Below are 20599 nucleotides of genomic sequence, written 5' to 3'. Positions count from 1 at the left end.
CAACATTGGAAGAAAAAACATTTGGGAAACATAAAATCTCATATATATTTTATTCAACAAGAGTTTCAACATTGTCATAACATAAATATACCAATTACCGACCCAGTAGTTGCAGTTTAACTAAATCCTTAAAACATTGGATAGCTTCGCAAAAAGCTGGTGCTCATTGACATAAATACTTCTTACTTTCACACCAAGGAAAAATTTCAACAAAAGAAGGAATCATATTTCTGCAACTCAAGATTCACTTGGCATCTGGCATGATTCAAGGGATAAATTGAATACAATTTCACTGCAATCTCAACGACACAAAACCTGTCAGTAATACTTCCATTTTATCAGAATTTCAGAGTTATATTTCAGAAAAAAAGAATTATATGCTTCTTCGGCTTCCGTCTGAACAAGAAATCAAAGATGTTGTATTTCAAATAAAACTGTGGGCTTCTCCAGGCAATGATGGTTTTCAAGCAGCCTTCTACCAACATTGTTGGTCAACTATCGGCAACAATCTAACTTCTATGGTTTAACATTTCTTCACTCATATATATATGCTTAAATCAAGCAAGCATACCTATCAAGTGTTGATACCTAATTAAACTATTCATCCTCAAACACCTAGTGATTATCATCCTATAAGCTTATGCAATGTTAGTTACAAAATTATCTTAAAGATTATTTTCAACAGATTGAAAAATTTATTAGATAAACTTATAGCTCAAACTCAATGTGCTTATGTTCTTGGAAGACACGTTCAGAACAATGTTATAATTTCCAATGAGATGATTCATTTAATGAAGAAAAAAAAAAAGTTAAAATCTCTTACATTGCCCTGAAATTGGACTTGTCCAAGGATTTCGACAGATTGGGGTGGAACTTATTGCTTGATATTCTTCTTAAACTTGGTTTTTATCATGAATGGATACACTTGGTTGAAAGTGTATTACTAAAACTAATAATGTTTCACTTCTGATTAATGGTAGTCCATTTGCTTCTCCCACTCCATCTAGAGGAATTCGACAATGTAATTTATTATCACCTTATCTTTTCCTCATTGCTATGGAGGCCTTTTTCAGAATACTTCAAACCTAGATTCTACAAGGTCATCTAAAAGGAACCAAAGTTACAAAAATAAGGAACCCAGAAATAAGTCATTTATTCCTCGCCTACGATTGTGTACTTTTCTTAGAAGCTTCTCCGAAAAAACTGAGACATCTATAACATATCATTCAACAATTCAGTTCTGCTCCTAGTCAGGTTATCAATCTTCAGAAGTCAACACTGTCCTTCAGCAGCAATTATCCCTCATTCTCTAAGAAACAAAATTTTGAATATTCTTCATATGCAGATTAGGGGTTTAAGAGAAAGTGTTTGGGCATTCCCTTATTGATGAAGAGATTTAGAGTTTAAAATTTTCTACTAATTCTGGACAATATGAACTTTAAGTTACAAAGTGGTAAAGAAAACCAATTCCCCAAGCTGGTAAGACTACTCAGCTCAATTTAGTTCTAAGTACTATGATTACATATCGTATGCAATTTCTCAACTTGCCAGACTCCATTATTAAGAAAATTGATCAATTTCAGCGAAATAACTGGTGGAATAGCTCATCTGATCATAACAATACTCTTGGAATAAGTTCAAAACACCTAAAAGATATTGAGATTTGGGTCTGAAATAATTAAATCAGAACAAATGCTAGCTAAACTCGCATGAACTATGATTCACAACTCAACAAAACTTTGGGTTCAAGTACTTAAGAGTATTCATTTTCCTTATCATGGTTTGAAATATGAACCACCTCCTAAGTTTTATAATACCATCCAGATATGACAAAGTATAACATACGGATTAGAAATTGTTCATAAATTTGGTAAATGACAAGTTGGTTTTGGCAAAAACATTAATATTTGGCCTCATAACTTGACACCAAGTTAATCATTAGCTTTACATAATTGTGATGATTTAAATACATATGAATATATCAATGGGTTTCACAACTAATTGTTACGAAGACTGCTCAATGGAATATCCCTCTTCTGCAACATCTTTTTACACCTTTTCAGGTGGATTCAATTTTAACCATTCCTCTTCAGCTGCATAATCAAGATAAGTTAATCTGGCTTCTTACTAAAACAAGTATTTTCACAACTAAATCAATTTATCATCACCTCTTTAATATTAATGCTCAAACCAATCAACTTTCTTTATACTCGAATAATTGTTGGTTAAAATTTTAGAAGCTCATTCCTTATAAGTTGCAAATATTTATGTGGAAACTGATTCACAATGGCATTTCATGTTAAGGCAAATTTGAAACATGTTCCATCTGTCACTGATATTACATTTACTCTCTGCACCACTTGATTAGATAGAAGATATAAATCATCTTCTATATACATGTCCTTTTGCAACGGCCATATGGAAAACATGTCTTCCTCGGCATTTTCTTCTTTTACAACAATATCCAAATTCAAAATTGGAATAGTTCTTGGTCTTCTCCGGGTTGTATTATCAATTTTGACACGAATTCTCCTTTTATTGATGGAATTATTGCAACAATATGACATCTTTGGAAGTATCATATTAACCCAAGTCTGCCATGAATCCTTTATTTAAGTATTTAGCTAATATTGCCATGCACCAGTTTATCATCAACATGCATTACATATATATTAGACAGACATTACATCCTAATCAATGGATTCCACCACCATCTAATGTTTTGAAAATCAATATCGATGCATTTTTTCATAAAAGTTCTATTTTAAGTGGCATTGCTTTGATAATAATGAATTCTGCAAGGAAATACGTCGCATCTACTTGAAGCCATGCAGTGGGCAAAATCTCAAGGATGGAATCATGTAATATTTAAATCAAGTAATAAGAGCCTAGTTAAGCCTGTAAACACAGGTTTGCCTCTTCCATTTTGGCAATCCTCTTTTCTTTTAACTGTGTGTTAATCTATGTAAATTACACTGTAACTGAATATGTAGTTATACTCCCAGAAAGTGTAATAAGACGGCTGATTGTCTAGTCAAATATTGTCCGTAGATCTTGTGTCACAGGAGAATGGTGGAATGAACCACCCCCTTTTCTCATGGTAACTTTTGCTAATGAGGTAGCTTTCCTTTAATGCTTAGTAGTATATTATTTCTTTTATTAAAGAAAAATAAAAACGGAAATGCTATTCTAAGCCCCACTCAACGCCCAAATGACGTGGCGGAACATGCTACTTTTTTGTTGTTCACATAATAACTAAACTCATACAGTTAATAAGTAAGGTTGCTGAGTTTTGTTGTTCACATAACTAAACTCATACAGTTAATAGCTACTTTTTTGTCTCAAAAGAATGCTATTTTTGCATATGCATTAGAAAGCTCAATTCTGGCCTGGTACCGTACACTGTACTACTACTAGGATGCAGGACAATGATTCAGCAGACAACAAGCATTTTAGTATCTTCTTATGGATGGATGAGTTTTCTTATAATTGTAGTTATCCATACATTTCCTGCTTATATCCTCAGTTTCATCAATTTTCGTATTGCTTAACCCTGCGTCAGTTATATTCCATTTTGCATCATTTCACATCCTTCGTTTTCACAGGAGTTGCTGGGATGTCATCGAGTCTGACAACAATATTACCTTGTTTTTTTCTTAAGAAGGAGAATGTCATTAATGTTGTTTTCCAACCCAGACCATAGAGTTGATGTTGTTAGATTAGATTTGATAGCTTCAAGAGGAATTTTCGTAATCATGTCATAGAGATTTGAAAGTTTTCTTTTGAGGTACTTTTTCTGTTTTATTACAATTAGGGGAGACTTGATAGATTGAGTATCCCAAGCCATGAATTTGATTAGTAATTCGAGTGATGTCAATAGTGTGGTGCTTATATGAAATGTTATCCAAGTCCATGTTTATCATTTTTGCACAATTTGCAGTGCAGAGATGGTAGCATTTTCTCTTATTTAATTTTGTTTCTTTTTGGATAACTTGTGCGAAATGAAATTGTTTCATCTTGATTGACGACTATGTTGTTCCTCTGGCCCGATTCAATCATTGTTGTTTGTATCAATATGAATGGTTTGCTCACTCTTATTTGGTAAGAAGGAAGGGACTCATACAACAATCTAGTTGAGTACATTGCCATTTCAAGTGAATAAGTTGGATTTTTTTGTTTTGCCTTGGATTGATATGAATTTGAGCTCCCCAACCATTCCATTTTTTATGTTAATACTGCTTGTTCTCAGCAACAATCATTTAGCTATGATAGAGCAATGTTTTATACTTTCCCGAATGCTAATGTTGCAGGCATGGGTCTAACTTTATTAAATTGCGCAGGCGAATGCTCAGAAATCTCAACAAGGACCAGGGATGTAAAGCAGGCGGAAGATCTAATTTTGGGTAAAGATTTGGTGTGAATCTTCCATATAACACAACTAATAAGGGGGATATAGAAGCTATGACCTCTACTTTTGGTACACATGGATCTTTTAAGAAATGTAGAACCTTATTTGGCTCTATCTTTAATGGCTGTGTCAAAAAGCAATCATTGTTAAGGATAGTCTAGTCTAAATATGTTAAAACTCATGCGTTATACTAGCTCAGGGATAATGCACTCTTGCAATCTGCACACAGCTTTTGATGAAAGTGATGCATTTCCTATTCAATAACGGTAATCATTAGACTTTTTACATCCGCAACTGTTACTTCGGTTTTGTATTGAATCACTCACTCAAAAAGTTCTTTTAAGAGACTCGAAGCCTTCATTTTCTTTTTGTTTCGGCACAACTGGATCCAACTTTCCTGAACTGCTGAACAAACCCAAGCCCCAGGACCAATTTCATTGCTGATGGAGAAAATAGGATTTTTAATCCCTGGAATCGGTCTCGTTTCAGAAAAAATGAACTTTAATTTTTTTTCAGTTTGGCCTATGTTTAGGTAAAAAACGGAAGTGGTTTAATTTAGGGGACTAGGACCCGGTAGGTGGGAAAAAAGCATGAATGTTTTTTTGCCCCAATTACCATTACACACTGGGTGGTTCAGTTTGGCTTAAATTGAAAATGCAAGAAGATGAATAGAACTATAAATAATATCCAACGGCTGTTTTTGGTTAGTTGATGCATCAAACCTTCAATTGAAACTCCTGCCTGGTGTCTGGGTTAGAAACGAAAATGATGCATGTTCTATGTCCCCCACTGTGAATACCCAAAACTTTTTCCTATGACGGGTCATTTTTCCACTATATGGCGGCATTCTGTCAGGGATCCACCATTGTCCAAAGGGCTCAATGTTTTAGATGGAATAGGGAAAATGTAGCAATATCGTATGAACCGGTGAATACTTTACTTATGTTTGAAGTTTAGGCACCACCGATTCTATCCTTGAACCGAAAGGTGCACATTACAGGCTTTGGGTGCATGCCAAGTGTCTAGCAGGAGTCAGCATATGCCCGGGATTAAAAATTAGGTCTTTTTGTGTTTTTTTTTATCTCTGGCCTCTTACTAATTTCATTTGTTGGTTGTCCAAACCTTTGGATTTACAGGCATAGAATCAATCGCCATGCTCCAGCAAATACCTCAGCCTATGATCTCTCACCAATACAGGGAAGGCAACCAAACTGCTGATGCCTCGGCAGATAGGGGAGCGGGTTTGTCGGCTTCTCAAACTCATCTACCAGAAACAGAGACATGGTCCAATTCTGTTCCAGATTTCCTTTTTTTTTTTTGTACTAGGTCAAGCACAAGTTCCTACGGGACGTGTTGTAACGATAAATAATTAATGAAGTTTCTTGCCTTCAAAAAAAAACAAAAAAAAATTCATTTGTTGGAGACAATCACGCGGTCCCCTACCCCATGGCGCAGTACAGTTTATCCGCATATTCACAAATTTTACTTGGAGCACAGAGAGAGAGAGAGCTGCTGTAAGTTTGTCGTCAATTTCAACAACCAAGTATCAGCATATGATTCAGTGCACTGCCCACACATTTTGATGAAAATAATACATTTCCCCATCGGCAACTAGCTACTACTTTGGTTTGCATTAAAATCACTACTTATTTACTTTCTGACAAGCCAATGAGCCATAGTTGGATCCAAATTTTATGAACATACCCAAAGTTAGGGATGGTCATGGGGCCGGTATGGGGCGGGGATCTTGTATCCCAGTCACTGCCCCGTTCAAAAAAAAAAAAACCCAGGCCCTCCCCATTGTCCGCTTGATCTGGGACGGGGCGGGTTTTTTACGGATTATCCATAACATTAAGCTCAAATACGATGAGTTAATTTAATAATCAATACCTAAGTTCAACCAATAATAATAATAATAATTTAAAATTTCAAACTCATAAATTCATAGTAAAACAAGCAAAAGAAAAACAAATTGGTCTATAAACGAGCATCACTCATTTTAGTTCTTAATTATTTCTTATCAAGTATCTTCCTCCATGTTGATCACCTCATCGTCTGCTTCAGTTTCTTCCCAAAATGTTTCACCATCGAATTTTGATCCACCTAGCCAAAATAAGAAAGTGTATCATATAACCATAATGATATATTAAATGTAAAAAAAAAAACATTTCAATAAAAAGAGAATTTCATTACCATTCAGCATATCCCGTAGCCAGTCTTGAGCGCACATCAAAGCTTCCAACGTTTTTGGATGAAGTCTATTACGTTGGACACTCACAAATCTACCTCCGGTACTAAAAGCTGATTCGGAAGCTACCGTTGAAACTGGAATCGCTAAAATATCTCTAGTCATACACTGCAAGACTGGATATTTAATCCCATTTTTCTTCCACCATGCTAGTATGTCAAAATTACCAATCCTAGGTAAAACATCTTCTTCTAAGTAATTGGTTAATTCTGACTTAACAGTACTAGTAGGAGCAGTATTAGAGACAAACATATCAAACTTTTCCAAAGGATCTACGTCATCGTTAAAACCATGCATCTCTGAAGTGAAAGACAAATCATTTTGGCTAACAGATGTTTCAGCAAATTTTACTTTCAGTTCATACTCCGTCGCCAAATCAACGCATAAATCGCGTACTCGATCAATTTCGATTTTTGAAAAAGCTTGACCATAAATTTGTGGAAAATAAAACTCAATCAATTTCATCTTAAACCTTGGATCTAACATAATTTCTACGGCCATTACTCCATTAATCACAAACCAATACTCTTCAAACTTCTCTATCATTTCATATGCCATTTCCTTAATCACACCAACTTTAGATTTTTTCCACTCATTTAATGACAATCTAATATCACAAAAACTTGGAAAGAAAAGGTTGGTGGTAGGATATTTTACTCCGGAAAACTTCTCTGTGAAGGTATAAAATATCTTAAGTTTGTCGGACATTTCCTTTGCCAACAACCAATCTTCATCATCTGGCAAACAATCATACTGTGGCTCACGTTGCTTTAGTCGAGCAAAAACCTTCTGATACTTAATAGCAGTATTAAGCATCAGGTATGTTGAGTTCCATCTTGTCTCACAATCAAGAACTAACTTATTTATACTCGAAATATTTAGTTGACGGGCGGCCTCTTCAAATTTCTCAACTCGTTTTGGTGTTGCTTTCCAGTAAGCAACACTATTACGAATCAATTCGATTGCTCCTTTGATCCCCTCTAATCCTTTCTTGACTATAAGAGCTAATATGTGTGCACAACAACGCATATGAAAAATATCTCCACCCGACAGTAAGTTACTTGATAATTTTTCTAGGAAAAGTTGGATCATAAGATCATTAGTGGAACAATTATCTACAGTAATTGTGCTCCGAGATACCACCTTAAACAACGGTTGAAGCGCATTTGAATATCGTCTAAATCCGGCATGTTCAACGATGGAAAGCGGATACTCGTGTATGATTATCATATAAGCAAGTTCCTTCCTAGCGAACGATTGATCAAAACTGTACGTGTTAAGCTGACTTCTTCCGTCACTTTTTTTACTCGGAGTGATTATTGATTGTCTTATGTCTTGTTGTTTACGTCGAGGACATCTTTTCATGTGTGCGTGTAGATGCTTAGTCCCTTTTGTGCTTTTTCCTCCTAATGGTTTATGACAATATTTGCAAACTGCTTTGTCTTCCCCTTTTATCTTTTTTTTTTTCAAAGTGGTTCCACACTATGAATCTTTTCTTCCCTGAAACTATAGCAATTTCACCTTCGGCATTATCACAATCACCTGTAATGTTTGCCTCAGCAGTTTCACCATGGTCATCATCCATTGGAGAACTTGGAATTGTCTCGACATGGTGTTCAGACTGTTCGGATTCACCTCGTGTGGATATAGTTGTCGTTTTGGGATCACTGTGTAATATACACATAAAATAATATAATATATATAATAAAGAAAGCTTAAATAATATAATATAATCAATACAATAATTAAATAATATAATATAATTTCTTAGTTTAAATATAATATAAATAATTGATGATATCTTATACTTTTACGTTTTCTTTTATAATATAATTTCATAGTTTAAATATAATATAAATAATTAATAATATCTTATACTTTTCCCTTTTTCTTTTATAATATAATATAATATAATATAATTTTTTAGTTTAAATATAATATAATAATGATATCTTATACTTTTACCTTTTCTTTTATAATATAATATAATATAATATCTTATTTTAAATATAATATAAATAATTAATAAAAATATAAAATCCTAAAATGGGAACGTACGGGGCGGGTATGGGGCGGGGACCTAGAATCCCATCCCCGCTTCACTAATTTCGGATATTACATATACCCAACCCCAACCCCGTTTGTACGGGTAAAATCCTACCCAATAGGGGCGGGTACCCACGGGGATGGGTTTGGGTGGGGCAAATGGCCATCCCTAGGTATGGGGCGGGGACTTAGAATCCCATCCCCGCTTCACTAATTTCGGGTATTACCCAACCCCAACCCCAACCCCGTTTGTACGGGTAAAACCCTACCCAATAGGGGCGGGTACCCACGGAGATGGGTTTGGGTGGGGAAAATGGTCATCCCTACCCAAAGTTCAACTTCAACTCTACCCACAGACAAGATAGGAGAAAATATGATTAGGATTGATCTCTTTTTCTCCCGCCCGCATTATCGCGGACTACAGGCATATATATTATCCAAAATAATTAATCTAGAATCCTATTATTGGGCTTAGAAAGTCAAAAACTTTTTGGGTTTTTTAGGGTCACCAAATATCAATTGGGACACCCCTCATAATATATTTGTATAAAGACTAATATGACCCCATATGATCTTAGATAATAAAACATGATTAATCATGATTAGAAAATCAATTAAGACTAATTCATATCTTTAAGTGAAGTGATGAAACTGAAAATCAAAACAAAAGAAAATCATAGGGAGGAGAAGAAGAAGAAGAAGATTTGGAGATTTTTTTGCAAATGAGTGATTCAAGCAAAACTTTTGATGTAGGTGACCCTTCATCTTCAAAATATGATAACATATTATTACCCATCAACAACGATTAGTTCTTTGCTGACTTTTCAGAAAATCATGAAATTTTTTCTCAAACTCAAAATAACCCTTATAAACCTTACTATGATTTCGAAGGACCAACCCAAGAAGAAGAAGAAATCGAAGAAACCAATGCTCAAGATTACCAGGTATACCTCTATTCTAGCTCCAATTTCATTTCTTAAGCTCAGAGTCGCTAGAAGTTTCAATTTTTTCCTTCTGAAAACCCTAGTTCTCCAGCTGCCAGGTACAATCACGGCTGGGAAACAATGAACTCATGGTCGTTATTATGTTATACACCTCACAGTTCATGAACTCCCATCCGTTATGAAATCTTACGGATGGGACGATGAAAAGTTCATGGCCGTAACTAGTCAATTACGGCCAACTTTTTTCTACGTGCATGGGAAGCATTTAATACTGTCGGCGGCAGTTAGATTCCTGGACGAAAGTATTAAATGCTATTCAATACTGACGGCGCCGGTTGGGTTACCCAACCGTTTATAGTTTTACAGCTGGGTTTCTAAGTCGTAATCAGACTCATCCATAAACAGGGAAATAAACGGCCAAGAACTCCTATCCGTAAACTTTTTATGGATGGGACCATGGGAGGTCGACCTAGCCATTTAATTCTTGACGGCTAGAGTATCTCTAGTCGACCCAGACGTAAATAATATTACGGCTCTAACGTTACCTTTCCACCTAGCCGTTTAGTTACTGACGGCTGGGTATTCAATATCTACCCAGGCATTTCTATGTATTTTTTTTAACAAATCATGTGACATATTTAACTTTGTTATAGATTATACTGTATATTCCGGTGGAAGACCAAGAGGTGGTTATAGAAGACCAACCGCCACCGGTGCAATTTTCCGAGGACACAAGTGCTCACTATGGAAACAACTTTGAGTGGAAACATAAGAAAGATGCAAAGAAGTGGGTTCAAGAACAAGGGCTGAAAAATATGTGCATCATAGTCAAGAATAAACAAGTTACTCCCACTTGCTTTCAAATGGTTTTCGAGTGTAGTGGAAAGTATGAGAGCCATTGGAAGAAGGGTAGTGAGTATAAACCAAAAACAACGAGAAAAATTTAGAAATGAGTTATGGTAAGATAGGGTGCTTATGCAAAAATTATTATTTTTGTTTGAAGAAGCAAAGTATTCTACTGCCCACGACACGAATGACGAAGGTGAAGTGGAATATCTTTTCATCGCGAATCCGGAATGTGTAGAATTGACAAGATTCTTCCATCAAATTCTCTTTATGGTTGCACGTATAAAATGAACAAGTACAACATGCCGATATTGAACTTTGTTGGGAAAACATCTATCAAGTCGACATTTACTGTTGCGTTTTGTTTCTTGAAAGACAAGTCGAAGGAAAGTTATGAATGGGCATTGCAAAAGTTCAAGCTATTGTATCAAGAAGGTTATACTCCTAGGTGAAGTGGAATATCTTTTCATCGCGAATCCGGAATGTGTAGAATTGACAAGGTTCTTCCATCAAATTCTCTTTATGGATTGCACGTATAAAACGAACAAGTACAACATGCTTTGTTGGGAAAACATCCACCAACTCGACATTTACCGTTGTGTTATGTTTCTTGAAAGACGAGTCGAAGGAAAGTTATGAATGGGCATTTCAAAAGGTCAAGCTATTGTATCAAGAAGGTTATACTCCTAGGGTATTGATTACAGATAAGGACAAATCATTGATGTGGGCTATACCACGTGTTTTTCCCGACGCACGTCACCATCTTTGCTCGTTTCATATATGGAACAATGTGCAAACTAATTGCAAGAGGGTTATTTGGCAAGCAAGGAAGACCGAAATGGAGAGGATCAAAAAACTACCCAAGGAGAAACAACAAGAAGCGAAAGATAAGTTTAAGATCGATGATGAGATAGCAAAGGTGAAATGGGCGGATTTTCAACGTGATTGGGAACAATTAATATGGTCGCTCACGCAAGATGTTTTGTTTTCTCAAGGGAGCGTTTTGTATTGGAAAAATAGGATAACTACCCGGATGTTATGGAATATTTGAAGAAGGAGTTATTGGATCCCCACAAAGAGAAGTTTGTATGTGCATGGGTAAACCGTTATATACATTATGACAATCAAGCCACAAGCACGGTGGAGTCGTCTCACTATCGTTCAAAAGAAAGTGAAATGGTTGTGATGGTGGATTTGTTGTTGTTTTTGAAGCCATGGTTGAATATTTCAAGCGTGATCTTGATAGAATTAAATGGGAATTTGAATGGAGCCGATCTAGAAGGCTTGTCGATTACAGGGAGAACCCTTGGCTCCGGGGATTACATTTATGCGTTTTCCAATGGGCAATCCTAAAAATTATGGAGCAAGTGGAGGCTTGGGAGAATAATGATATTCCACCGGGAATTAGATGCATTTGTCCCATCAAGACGGCTTTGGTCCTCCCATATAAGCATATGGTAGCCAATTACCCCACAAGGATGATTCCAATCGAAGATATAGATCCATTTTGGAAACAACTAACATTGAACGATCCATTACCCAATCAAGGTATCGGGGATGTGTTTTGCGACACGGACGCACACAAGGAACTTTTTTACAATTATGCTTCTTTATTACCGGCGCAAAGACAACTTTTGTTGTATGAATTGCAGAAATTTAATCGTCCTTTCACTAGAGATGATATTTTTGAACCTTCCAAGGTGAAGGGAAAGGGTAGGCTTCAAACAAAAAAACGAGGAAAATTGAAAGAGCATAGAGATCTTTTGGGTAGGCCTTCGAACAAAAAAACGAGGAAAGTCGAAGCTAAGAGAAAGGTTCAAGAGGGTCCACAATTGACTCCTTCAATGCATAGAGATCTTTTGGGTTTTGAAAAGTTGAACGAGTTGTACAAGGAAAAAGGCGGACCAAGTCGAACTAGTGGAGTGAAGGTAAAAGGCCCCAAGAAGAAGGTGGTTGTTGCATCCCAACAAGGTTCAACAAGAAAGGTTAATGATGGAGTCAAAATTAAAGAACCGGTTGTTCCATCCCAAGAAGGTTCAACAAAGGGAAAGGAAATGGAAAAAGGCGGACCAAGCCGAACTAGTGGAGTGAAGGTAAAAGGCTCCAAGAAGAAGGTGGTTGTGGCATCCCAACAAGGTCAACAACAAAAGAAGGTAGTAGCGTCCAAAGGAAAGTTGGTAGTGCAATTAGTATGAAGCAATTAGCGAGAAGCCGAGGTAATAATGTCAAAGGAAAAGCACCATTAGTCGAACCATCGCAAACCACCCCACAAGTAGTTGTTCGTGGTGAGCAAGAGACGGTTTATATAGACGTAGGATTAGGTATATCACCCCTATAGATGAGGAAGGTAATTATATCCGACCTACGTACACAATATACAAAAATTACATGCATTATTTACCACATTTTATTCATTAATATTTCAAGTCCATCGACGATGTTGCGGGGGACGAAAATTGTAGTTACCATGTGTTCGTAGATCAACTTAGACCCTTTGCGGATGATGCAAGAGATTGGAAGGTATACCAAATTACTTATGTAAGGGAAAAGTGTTTGCTTGAATTACGGTGTTACCCGGATTTCTACAAGCCGATCATGAGATTCGAAAGAGATGAAACGGAGGAGGTGCTAAAAGAGAGGTTCGAAGCATTTGAACGGAGTTTAAGGGACAACACTAAATTGACAAGTGAATATTGGATGAGAATGCCAATATGTGGCTATCTACTCGCCAACGCATTTCATTGCGTTATTCATTCCATCTCCTATGCCGATAGTGCTACATACGCACCAACAAGATCAACTTTTAGCGATGATGAATCAACAAGGATAGTCACCATGGGGTTTGTGAGCATGATCCATTTTATCGGCCTCCAATTGAAACAAGAATACCCATTACCTCCATTAAGGAGGGGAGATGGTGGTGACAATGAAATATCATTAGGTTGGTGTGCTAGGTTTGAAGAAAGATTTGAATTGTGGAAAGCATTGCAGTTGTCGAGGGATGCGCCTTGTATACTAATGACTTGCAATGAGGATGACTATGATACTTCTGATGATGATGACTATGAGTAAATGTGGTGTCAAGATTAGTGATAATATGATAACAATGTTATTTTGAAGGGTGGTGATCATATGAACGTTTGTATGAATGTGGTGTGAACCTTTGTTTTTTGAATCACTCATTATAAATGAACATTTTAATCTAGTTTTATCATATGTTTAAAAAAAACTAATTTTGAATAAATCATTACGGCCAGGTTTTACGCTAACACGACCTATCCGTTTAATAGAAACGGCTGGGAATACCTGGTCGTGTAGTAAACAACAGCTGAAAAACCCCACCGTTTAAAAAGTAACGTCCTGAAAACCCAACTGTGATTCCCAATTCATAGAATTACGGCTGGGAATTCAACCTGTAATGCCCAATGAACTGGTAATATAATTTTTTCGCAGAATTACGGCTGGGAATCCCACCCGTATTTCTGGGCACTGTCAAGTTTTCGGCTGATATTTCTGGACGTAAAATAATATACGGCTAGTAATTCTAGCCGTACCATCAATTCACGGTTGGTTATCCCAGCCGTTTTTTACCCTGGATTATTAGTTAATTGTGTTCTCTGCTAGATAATTAAAACACTAGTATCCATTCATTCAAGTTACATTAATATCCAATTACTGAAAACAAGCTAAATCCACACAAATATACTAAAACAAAGTCTTGAATGATAAAAGCTAAGATGGTGAACATACTAAAACAAAATCTTAAACAAGTACATAAACTACTTATTCACCACGACCAATATTCTTGGGAACATCGTCAGAAGATGATGAAGAAGAACTTTGGGGAGTTTGGGAACCACTCATCCAATCATCCTCGTCATCAGTATATAGATCATACCTCATTGGATTATGTAGCTCTTGAATCCTAAGAAGCAGTGTGTTTTGTTGGTCGCAATCCCAATGTAAGACCTCCTCAATGTTACGTTGCAGTCCCCTGGCTATCCACTTAGCTCTCTTAACCATCATCGTAGCAATGTCACGCATTGGAAGCTCTTGGACTTCCTTTTCCTTTTTAGGGTTCCTAAAAATAGTGAAAAACAAATCAGAGTTATACAATTACGGTTATGAAATAACAAAAACCCCTCCGTGGTAAATATTATCGGCTGGGATGACTTGGACATCCTAACCGTAAATCAAGTCTCGGCTACAAACACTGTACACGACCTAGCTGTTTACGAGATTACGACCGGGAAGTGTGCCCCTACCTAACTGTAATTACTAAATCGGTTATGAAACATGGATAATGGTCAAGAACTACTGGTTACGGTTAGGAAATTTCCAGCCGAAAACACTCAACTATGAAAAAAATCAGCTAACACAGGGATTTTTACGATTGGGAAAGTCTCATCCGTGTAAACATATAACAGTCGGGATATCAAAATTTCCTAATCGTTTAAAAGGTTAATGGCTGGGAGTTCGTGATGTCCCAACCGTTAGGTTGCAATTACGGCCAGGACGATATGATATCCCAATCGTAAACCCTTCGTAAATGAATTTTGAAATACTCTAAAATCATCAATCGAACTTATTTTTTCAAATCTAATGATAAAATAACTTGTGGGTTTTTCGATTCTTACCTTGTAGGAGTCATTTGTGGAGGATTTGTAGGTGTTTGAACAGATTGGTTCACCACGTAGGGATTTAGTGTTTGGAGAGATTGGTTCACCACATCTCCATTAAAAGGAACATCAATAACTTGCCCAGGGTTCAATTAGCCGGATCTTGTCACTCTTAGTCTTGCTTCCATCTTTAGAATCAATAGAGAATAAAAAGTTTTTGACTTTAGTTTTTGAGAGTTTTTGAGAAGATGAAGGAAAATAGATAAAATGAATGGGAGGGGGTTAAAATTAAGATTAGGTTTTATTTAGAGGAGAGGGTAAATCAGACTTTTAAGTCATTTGAATCTCCCCCAATCTAATTTTTTTTGGCTCCTCAAAGCATTTAAACCCCAAAATGGTCAAAAGATCTTGACTCTGTAAGCCCAATAATAGGATTCTTAATCTATAGCCAATGGGATCGGGACCTAGTGGGTGGAAAAAGTACCAATGCTTTTACCCCAAGTGGCTTCGTTTGATTAAAATATTTGTAGAATCCCCAAATGTCAGCAGCACGGACGAAACCACTAACCATGAGATGCAATTTTTTATTCAAATGGATTCATTTTGTATTTCAAGCTTTTATTTTCTTTCATGTCGCCTTGATTTTGTTCACTAAAATTATTAAACAAAAACTATAAGATTAATGATGCATCCGAGATGCGGGGATCCATCATCATTGAAGGGACGTGGCTCCCATGTTCAAGATTTCAGATTCAAAATTCAAAGTACAATGACTCTCATCTGGATTTTATATATTTTATTTCAGTATATATTGGTTATGATCATTTGGTCAAGTGACGATACCAGTTAGCTCTGAAATGAGTTCGAAATTCGTGGTCACCAAAAATATTTGTCACCGGTAAGTAGGAGGATGTATTGCCATGATTGACATTGCTCAAACTGCCGACACTCAATATAAATATGTCTCGGCCCTTCACCTCATTTGGTATGCTCACTGAGAAGTTTTTGTATATATAGTTACCTCTTTAAGGGTTCTTAAAGGTGATGTTCTGTGACCCAGCTTTGAATGGGGAAACTCGGGCAATGTTCCAAATATGAAAGCAACTTCTCCCATATTTGAGGAAATCACGTACTAGTACCTACAAGAATTTATCGAAGCACAAACAAACACAAGATGAGATCCATGCCAATACTATACTTAAGGCACTCCAAAATTTTATGAAGAGAAAATTTCATGTTTATGGATGGAAATCAAGAAATTGTGCAAAGCTTGGGAAGAAATTAAATTGGAATTTTAAGATAGGTGGACCTATGAGAGGGCTAATCTGGGCTTTATTCTGGATAGCCTCCGAGCCCATCCGTGCTAAAAAAATTTATTTTCACAAACTTTTCATTTGGTTAGAACCATAATTTTGGGCATACTGAAATCTTATTAGACATATTGAATAAAGACAAAAAAGGATGTGAAATAACAAAATCAGAAATCCTATTAACCAAAATTTTGTTACCCTTTACGTATTAGTGTTAGTAATCTGGATTAGTGATTAAAACTTTTGTTTAGTGATTAAGATAATTTTCAGAATTATAAAAGTTTGTTTAGATGAAAAAATTTGGGGAAAAAAATCAAAGTTTTTATTGAGAAGGAGAAGGAGAAAGTGGGAAAAATTTTCTTCTTGATTCAATGGAGGATGAGGAGGGTTATCATTCATCTAAAAAACCTAGGAAAATACACATCAACTACAACAATGATTCCCAAATTGCTGATTTCTTAGATTATGAGAATGATTTTACACAAACTCAAACTCAAACTCAAGCTCAAACTCGAACACAAACTTAATATGATGTTTTTTATGAGCCAAATCCAGATGATGAAGACATTGATGAGGAACCCAATGCTTTTAATACACAGGTACACTTCTATCTTATGCTCAATCTCACTTCTAAAGCTCGAAATTATGAAAAGTTTGTGATTTTCCTTCATGGTTCGGCGAACCAGGTTGAGGTTCAGCTCACATCTATGAGTCGAACCAACCAAATGATGAACGGTTAGGCTCGCTGAAACTGTTTACAGCATACACCGAACATATATTTTCCAATTCCATCCCTTTTGCTAGACACCAGTTCGGCTTATATGAAAGTTTCATAGAAAGTTGAACCTACTCCTGACTGACCCGGAATAAAAATTATTACTGGTTCGGCTTATATATCGAAAATCGTATGAGCCTAAAATGCAATTGTTAATTTTTGGGTAAAAATATTGTTACTGGTTCGGCACATATTGAGAATATCGTATAATCCTAAACCTCTAAATGTTCATGGTTCGACACATAATATGATTATCATATGAGCCGAACATTATTATTAATTTTCCTTTGTAGTATTTAACCTTGCGATATTCTTTGTAGATCGTGCTTGGAGGACCTGTACCCATGGAAAATCAACCTGAACCAGTAGACATAATTCACGAAAACATCAAGGATCACTTCCAAAATGATTTGGTATGTAAGAAGTTTTTGTTTACCTTAATGTTGTCGGAATATCCAAAGTTTTTCTTACTAATTATTTGTTTTTGAATGAACGCAGAGATGGAAAACTAAACCCGAAGTTCTGGCTTGGGTTGAGGAACATGCGGTGAAGTAAAATTGTGTACTAGTTAAATGACAACATCCAAAGAACCATATTCAAAAATTAGGAAATGATCATATATCCACACCTACATCCAAAGAACCACATTCAAAGATCAAAGGAATTGAAGTGATAGAAACGATTTTTACTTGGAAACATCAAAGTAAGAATAAAATTTGTAAACTCAGAGCATTGTTCGGCTTACATGGATAAAGTATCATAAGCCGAACCAGATAAGTAACAAGTTCGGGTTACACGATATTATAGTTATAAGCCGAACCACACTCTGATTTCTCAGAAGTTACCTGAAGCAAAGTGAAGTTCCTTCAGATGTTTGTACTTGTCAACCTAGACGCGGGTCCAACAGGTAAGCTAGCGTAGCCGTTCCCCAAGCATACTTGTTAGCAGTTTCAAGATTCTTTACCAATTGGAGATAATTAGCATTTACCTTGTTTCCGGTAAGGTCGGGAAAGATATATCTACCAAGAGTATAAAGCAAGTAGGCAGTTCCGGTTTGCTTCACTTATACGTCATCCATTACCAACACCCCTTCCTTTACTTTCTCCTTTGAGTTCTCAAATTCGCTTTTCAAGTTAGTGAGCTTGATCTTCTTATTCTTCTTATTTTTGCTATTGGGTATGGATACGGAATTGACATCTTTAACTGGCCGACAAAAATCCAACTCAGTTTTGTATGCATCCTAACCAAGAGTTTCCTCGTACAACTTATAGAGCTCATCCCAACTCATGTCATAAAAATTAGCATCCACACTTACACCCATTGCTTTAAGGCCTGTAATCTTACTCGCATCATCAGGAGTGATTGCCATCTCTCCAAAAGGTAATTGAAATGTGTAAGTTTCTGGACAAAATCTCTCGCTAAAGGCAGAGGCCGTCACACTATCATATTCCTGATGTCCATAATTAATGGCAGGACATAAAGCACTGGCTTGTACGTAAGCAATCACCTCAAGAACCTCTTCAGGAAGTTTCCATTCCGCTGCCCTTTGGTGTTTCAATACTTGGACTATACGGTTGTGATCAGGAGTCTCATAAATTCTCTTCTCCCAAGATTCGACATAACCAATCAACACATTTCCTCCATCTTCCGGAAGACTATGAGGAAGACCATCTGATCGAGGTGTAATTACGTCATCTTCATCAGGAATGTGTAAACCAGTGATCCGTTGTTCTGCAACGTTCTTCTCTTTTTCGGGTGCTGCCACCTTCTTCCCTTTCTTGTCTTTTTCCTTGGGGTTGTGTTTCTTGATTATCATCAACTTCTTCATCTTCATCTATTCCTTCTTATTGTCTTTCAACTCTTACTTGTTCATCATCTTCTTCTAAAATGCCTCCTCTACCTCCCGCTCCCAATTTTTTCTTACCTCCTCCTCGAGGATCGGGAGTTTTAGAAGTGGAAGGTGTTACCTCCATCTTCTTCCTCTTTTTAGCTGCAGTGGTCCTGACACAAGTATGAAAGTTATAAGACTACTTCGAACAACAAAAGAACACAAACTATATGAAATATGGATTTGAAATACCAAAAACTTGTCAACAAATAAGAAGGTTCGGCTTACCCGAAATAACACATATGCGCCAAACTATGTCTTAAAATTTTCATTATCTTACACAGAGAGTGGTTCGGCTCATATGTACAAAATAATTATAAGCCGATTCTACATATTCGGCTCACAACCAAAACTACAAAATAAGCCGAACCTATAATTATAAATTGAAACATGTATTCGGCGCAATATGATATCATATAAATAGCCGATCCTATACCCTTGTAAAATTTATGGAATTTTAACAATAATATTCGGCGTAACCCTAATACTATCGAATACGCCGAATCTGCACTTATGAATTGAAATATATATTCGGCGCAAAATGGTTTCATACAAATAAGCCGATCCTATTGATGAGTGTTAAAAAGTGCATATTTCTATATATTTTTCTTGACATTTAACTCATCTTTTGTGCATTAATTCTACATTTTATCCCATATTCTGTATTTTCATTGTTTTCAAGAATAAATATTTTTCTTACTTAATTTTGCATTTTTAGGTAATAAATAAAGATTGGATGAGTTGCGGAGCAAAAAGAGCAGAAAAGTAGTGAAAAGCCAGGAGGAATTACGCAAGGAAGCCGCGAAGAGTGATGTGCGGAAGACCAAAAAGCTAGGAATGGGCTCAAGAAGGAAGAATTGTTCTTAAAGAAGATATGGGCTTGGCATACCCAAGGCCCAAAATCCTCACCCAAACCCATTTTCTATATCCAAGCCCGTCTCGGATTTCAGCCGTCAGATCGAAGCATTTCAGCATCCTACGGTCGCTCCTATGCCTGTGCATCAAATCCCGATGATTCCGCTCAACACTACAACACCTAACCTAATCTCGCACCGTAGACTTCGTTGTATTTTACATCCTACGGTCGATACAAGCTGCTTCTTTCTTAGCCGTCCGATCCACCTACCATCTCCATATCCAGCGGTTTCAGCTCGCGGTACACCCATCTTGATACACCTGCTCAACACCTTAGCCATCGAACCCTATACCCATCGCCAAACATCCCCTTCCCCTTCTTCCATCGACCTCTCCTCCTCCATACCCTCTGCAGAAACACCCATACCGCCACCATCACCTCCACCTGCTACTTCCATACCTGCCACAGCCACCAAACGTCGCCATATCTACCACCATCACCTACCCTCCCTTTTTCCCCCTCTCTCTAGCCCCTTATTTCACTGATTTCTCACCATTCCTTTCTCTGAAACCCTAGGTGAGAAATCAGTAAAATAAGTGAGTCTATAGACGAATTCGAAGCGTGCAGGAAGGCTAGAAGGAGATGTAGCAACGTGGGTC

General features: G+C 36.7%; 1 protein-coding gene across 1 annotated transcript; it reads right to left on the bottom strand.

Moving 5' to 3' along the window:
* Positions 1 to 5777: 5777 nt before the first annotated feature.
* On the bottom strand, positions 5778 to 8021 carry LOC113337433 (zinc finger BED domain-containing protein RICESLEEPER 3-like). Its single transcript, XM_026583108.1, has 2 exons — positions 6602 to 8021; positions 5778 to 5794 (listed from the first exon to the last, which is right to left on the bottom strand). The coding sequence occupies exons 1-2, from the start codon at positions 8019 to 8021 to the stop codon at positions 5778 to 5780; spliced, it is 1437 nt and encodes a 478-aa protein (XP_026438893.1).
* Positions 8022 to 20599: the final 12578 nt, after the last annotated feature.

The sequence above is a fragment of the Papaver somniferum genome, unplaced genomic scaffold, assembly GCF_003573695.1.
Source record: "Papaver somniferum cultivar HN1 unplaced genomic scaffold, ASM357369v1 unplaced-scaffold_16, whole genome shotgun sequence".
Classification (NCBI taxonomy): domain Eukaryota; kingdom Viridiplantae; phylum Streptophyta; class Magnoliopsida; order Ranunculales; family Papaveraceae; genus Papaver; species Papaver somniferum.
Note: the sequence above shows the minus strand (reverse complement) of the source record. Positions and strands in the feature narration are given on the sequence as shown.

What these genes read in the sequence shown, in the direction of transcription:
- LOC113337433 (XM_026583108.1), bottom strand. Translation starts at nt 8,021, where the DNA reads ATGAAAAGATGTCCTCGACGTAAACAACAAGACATAAGACAATCAATA.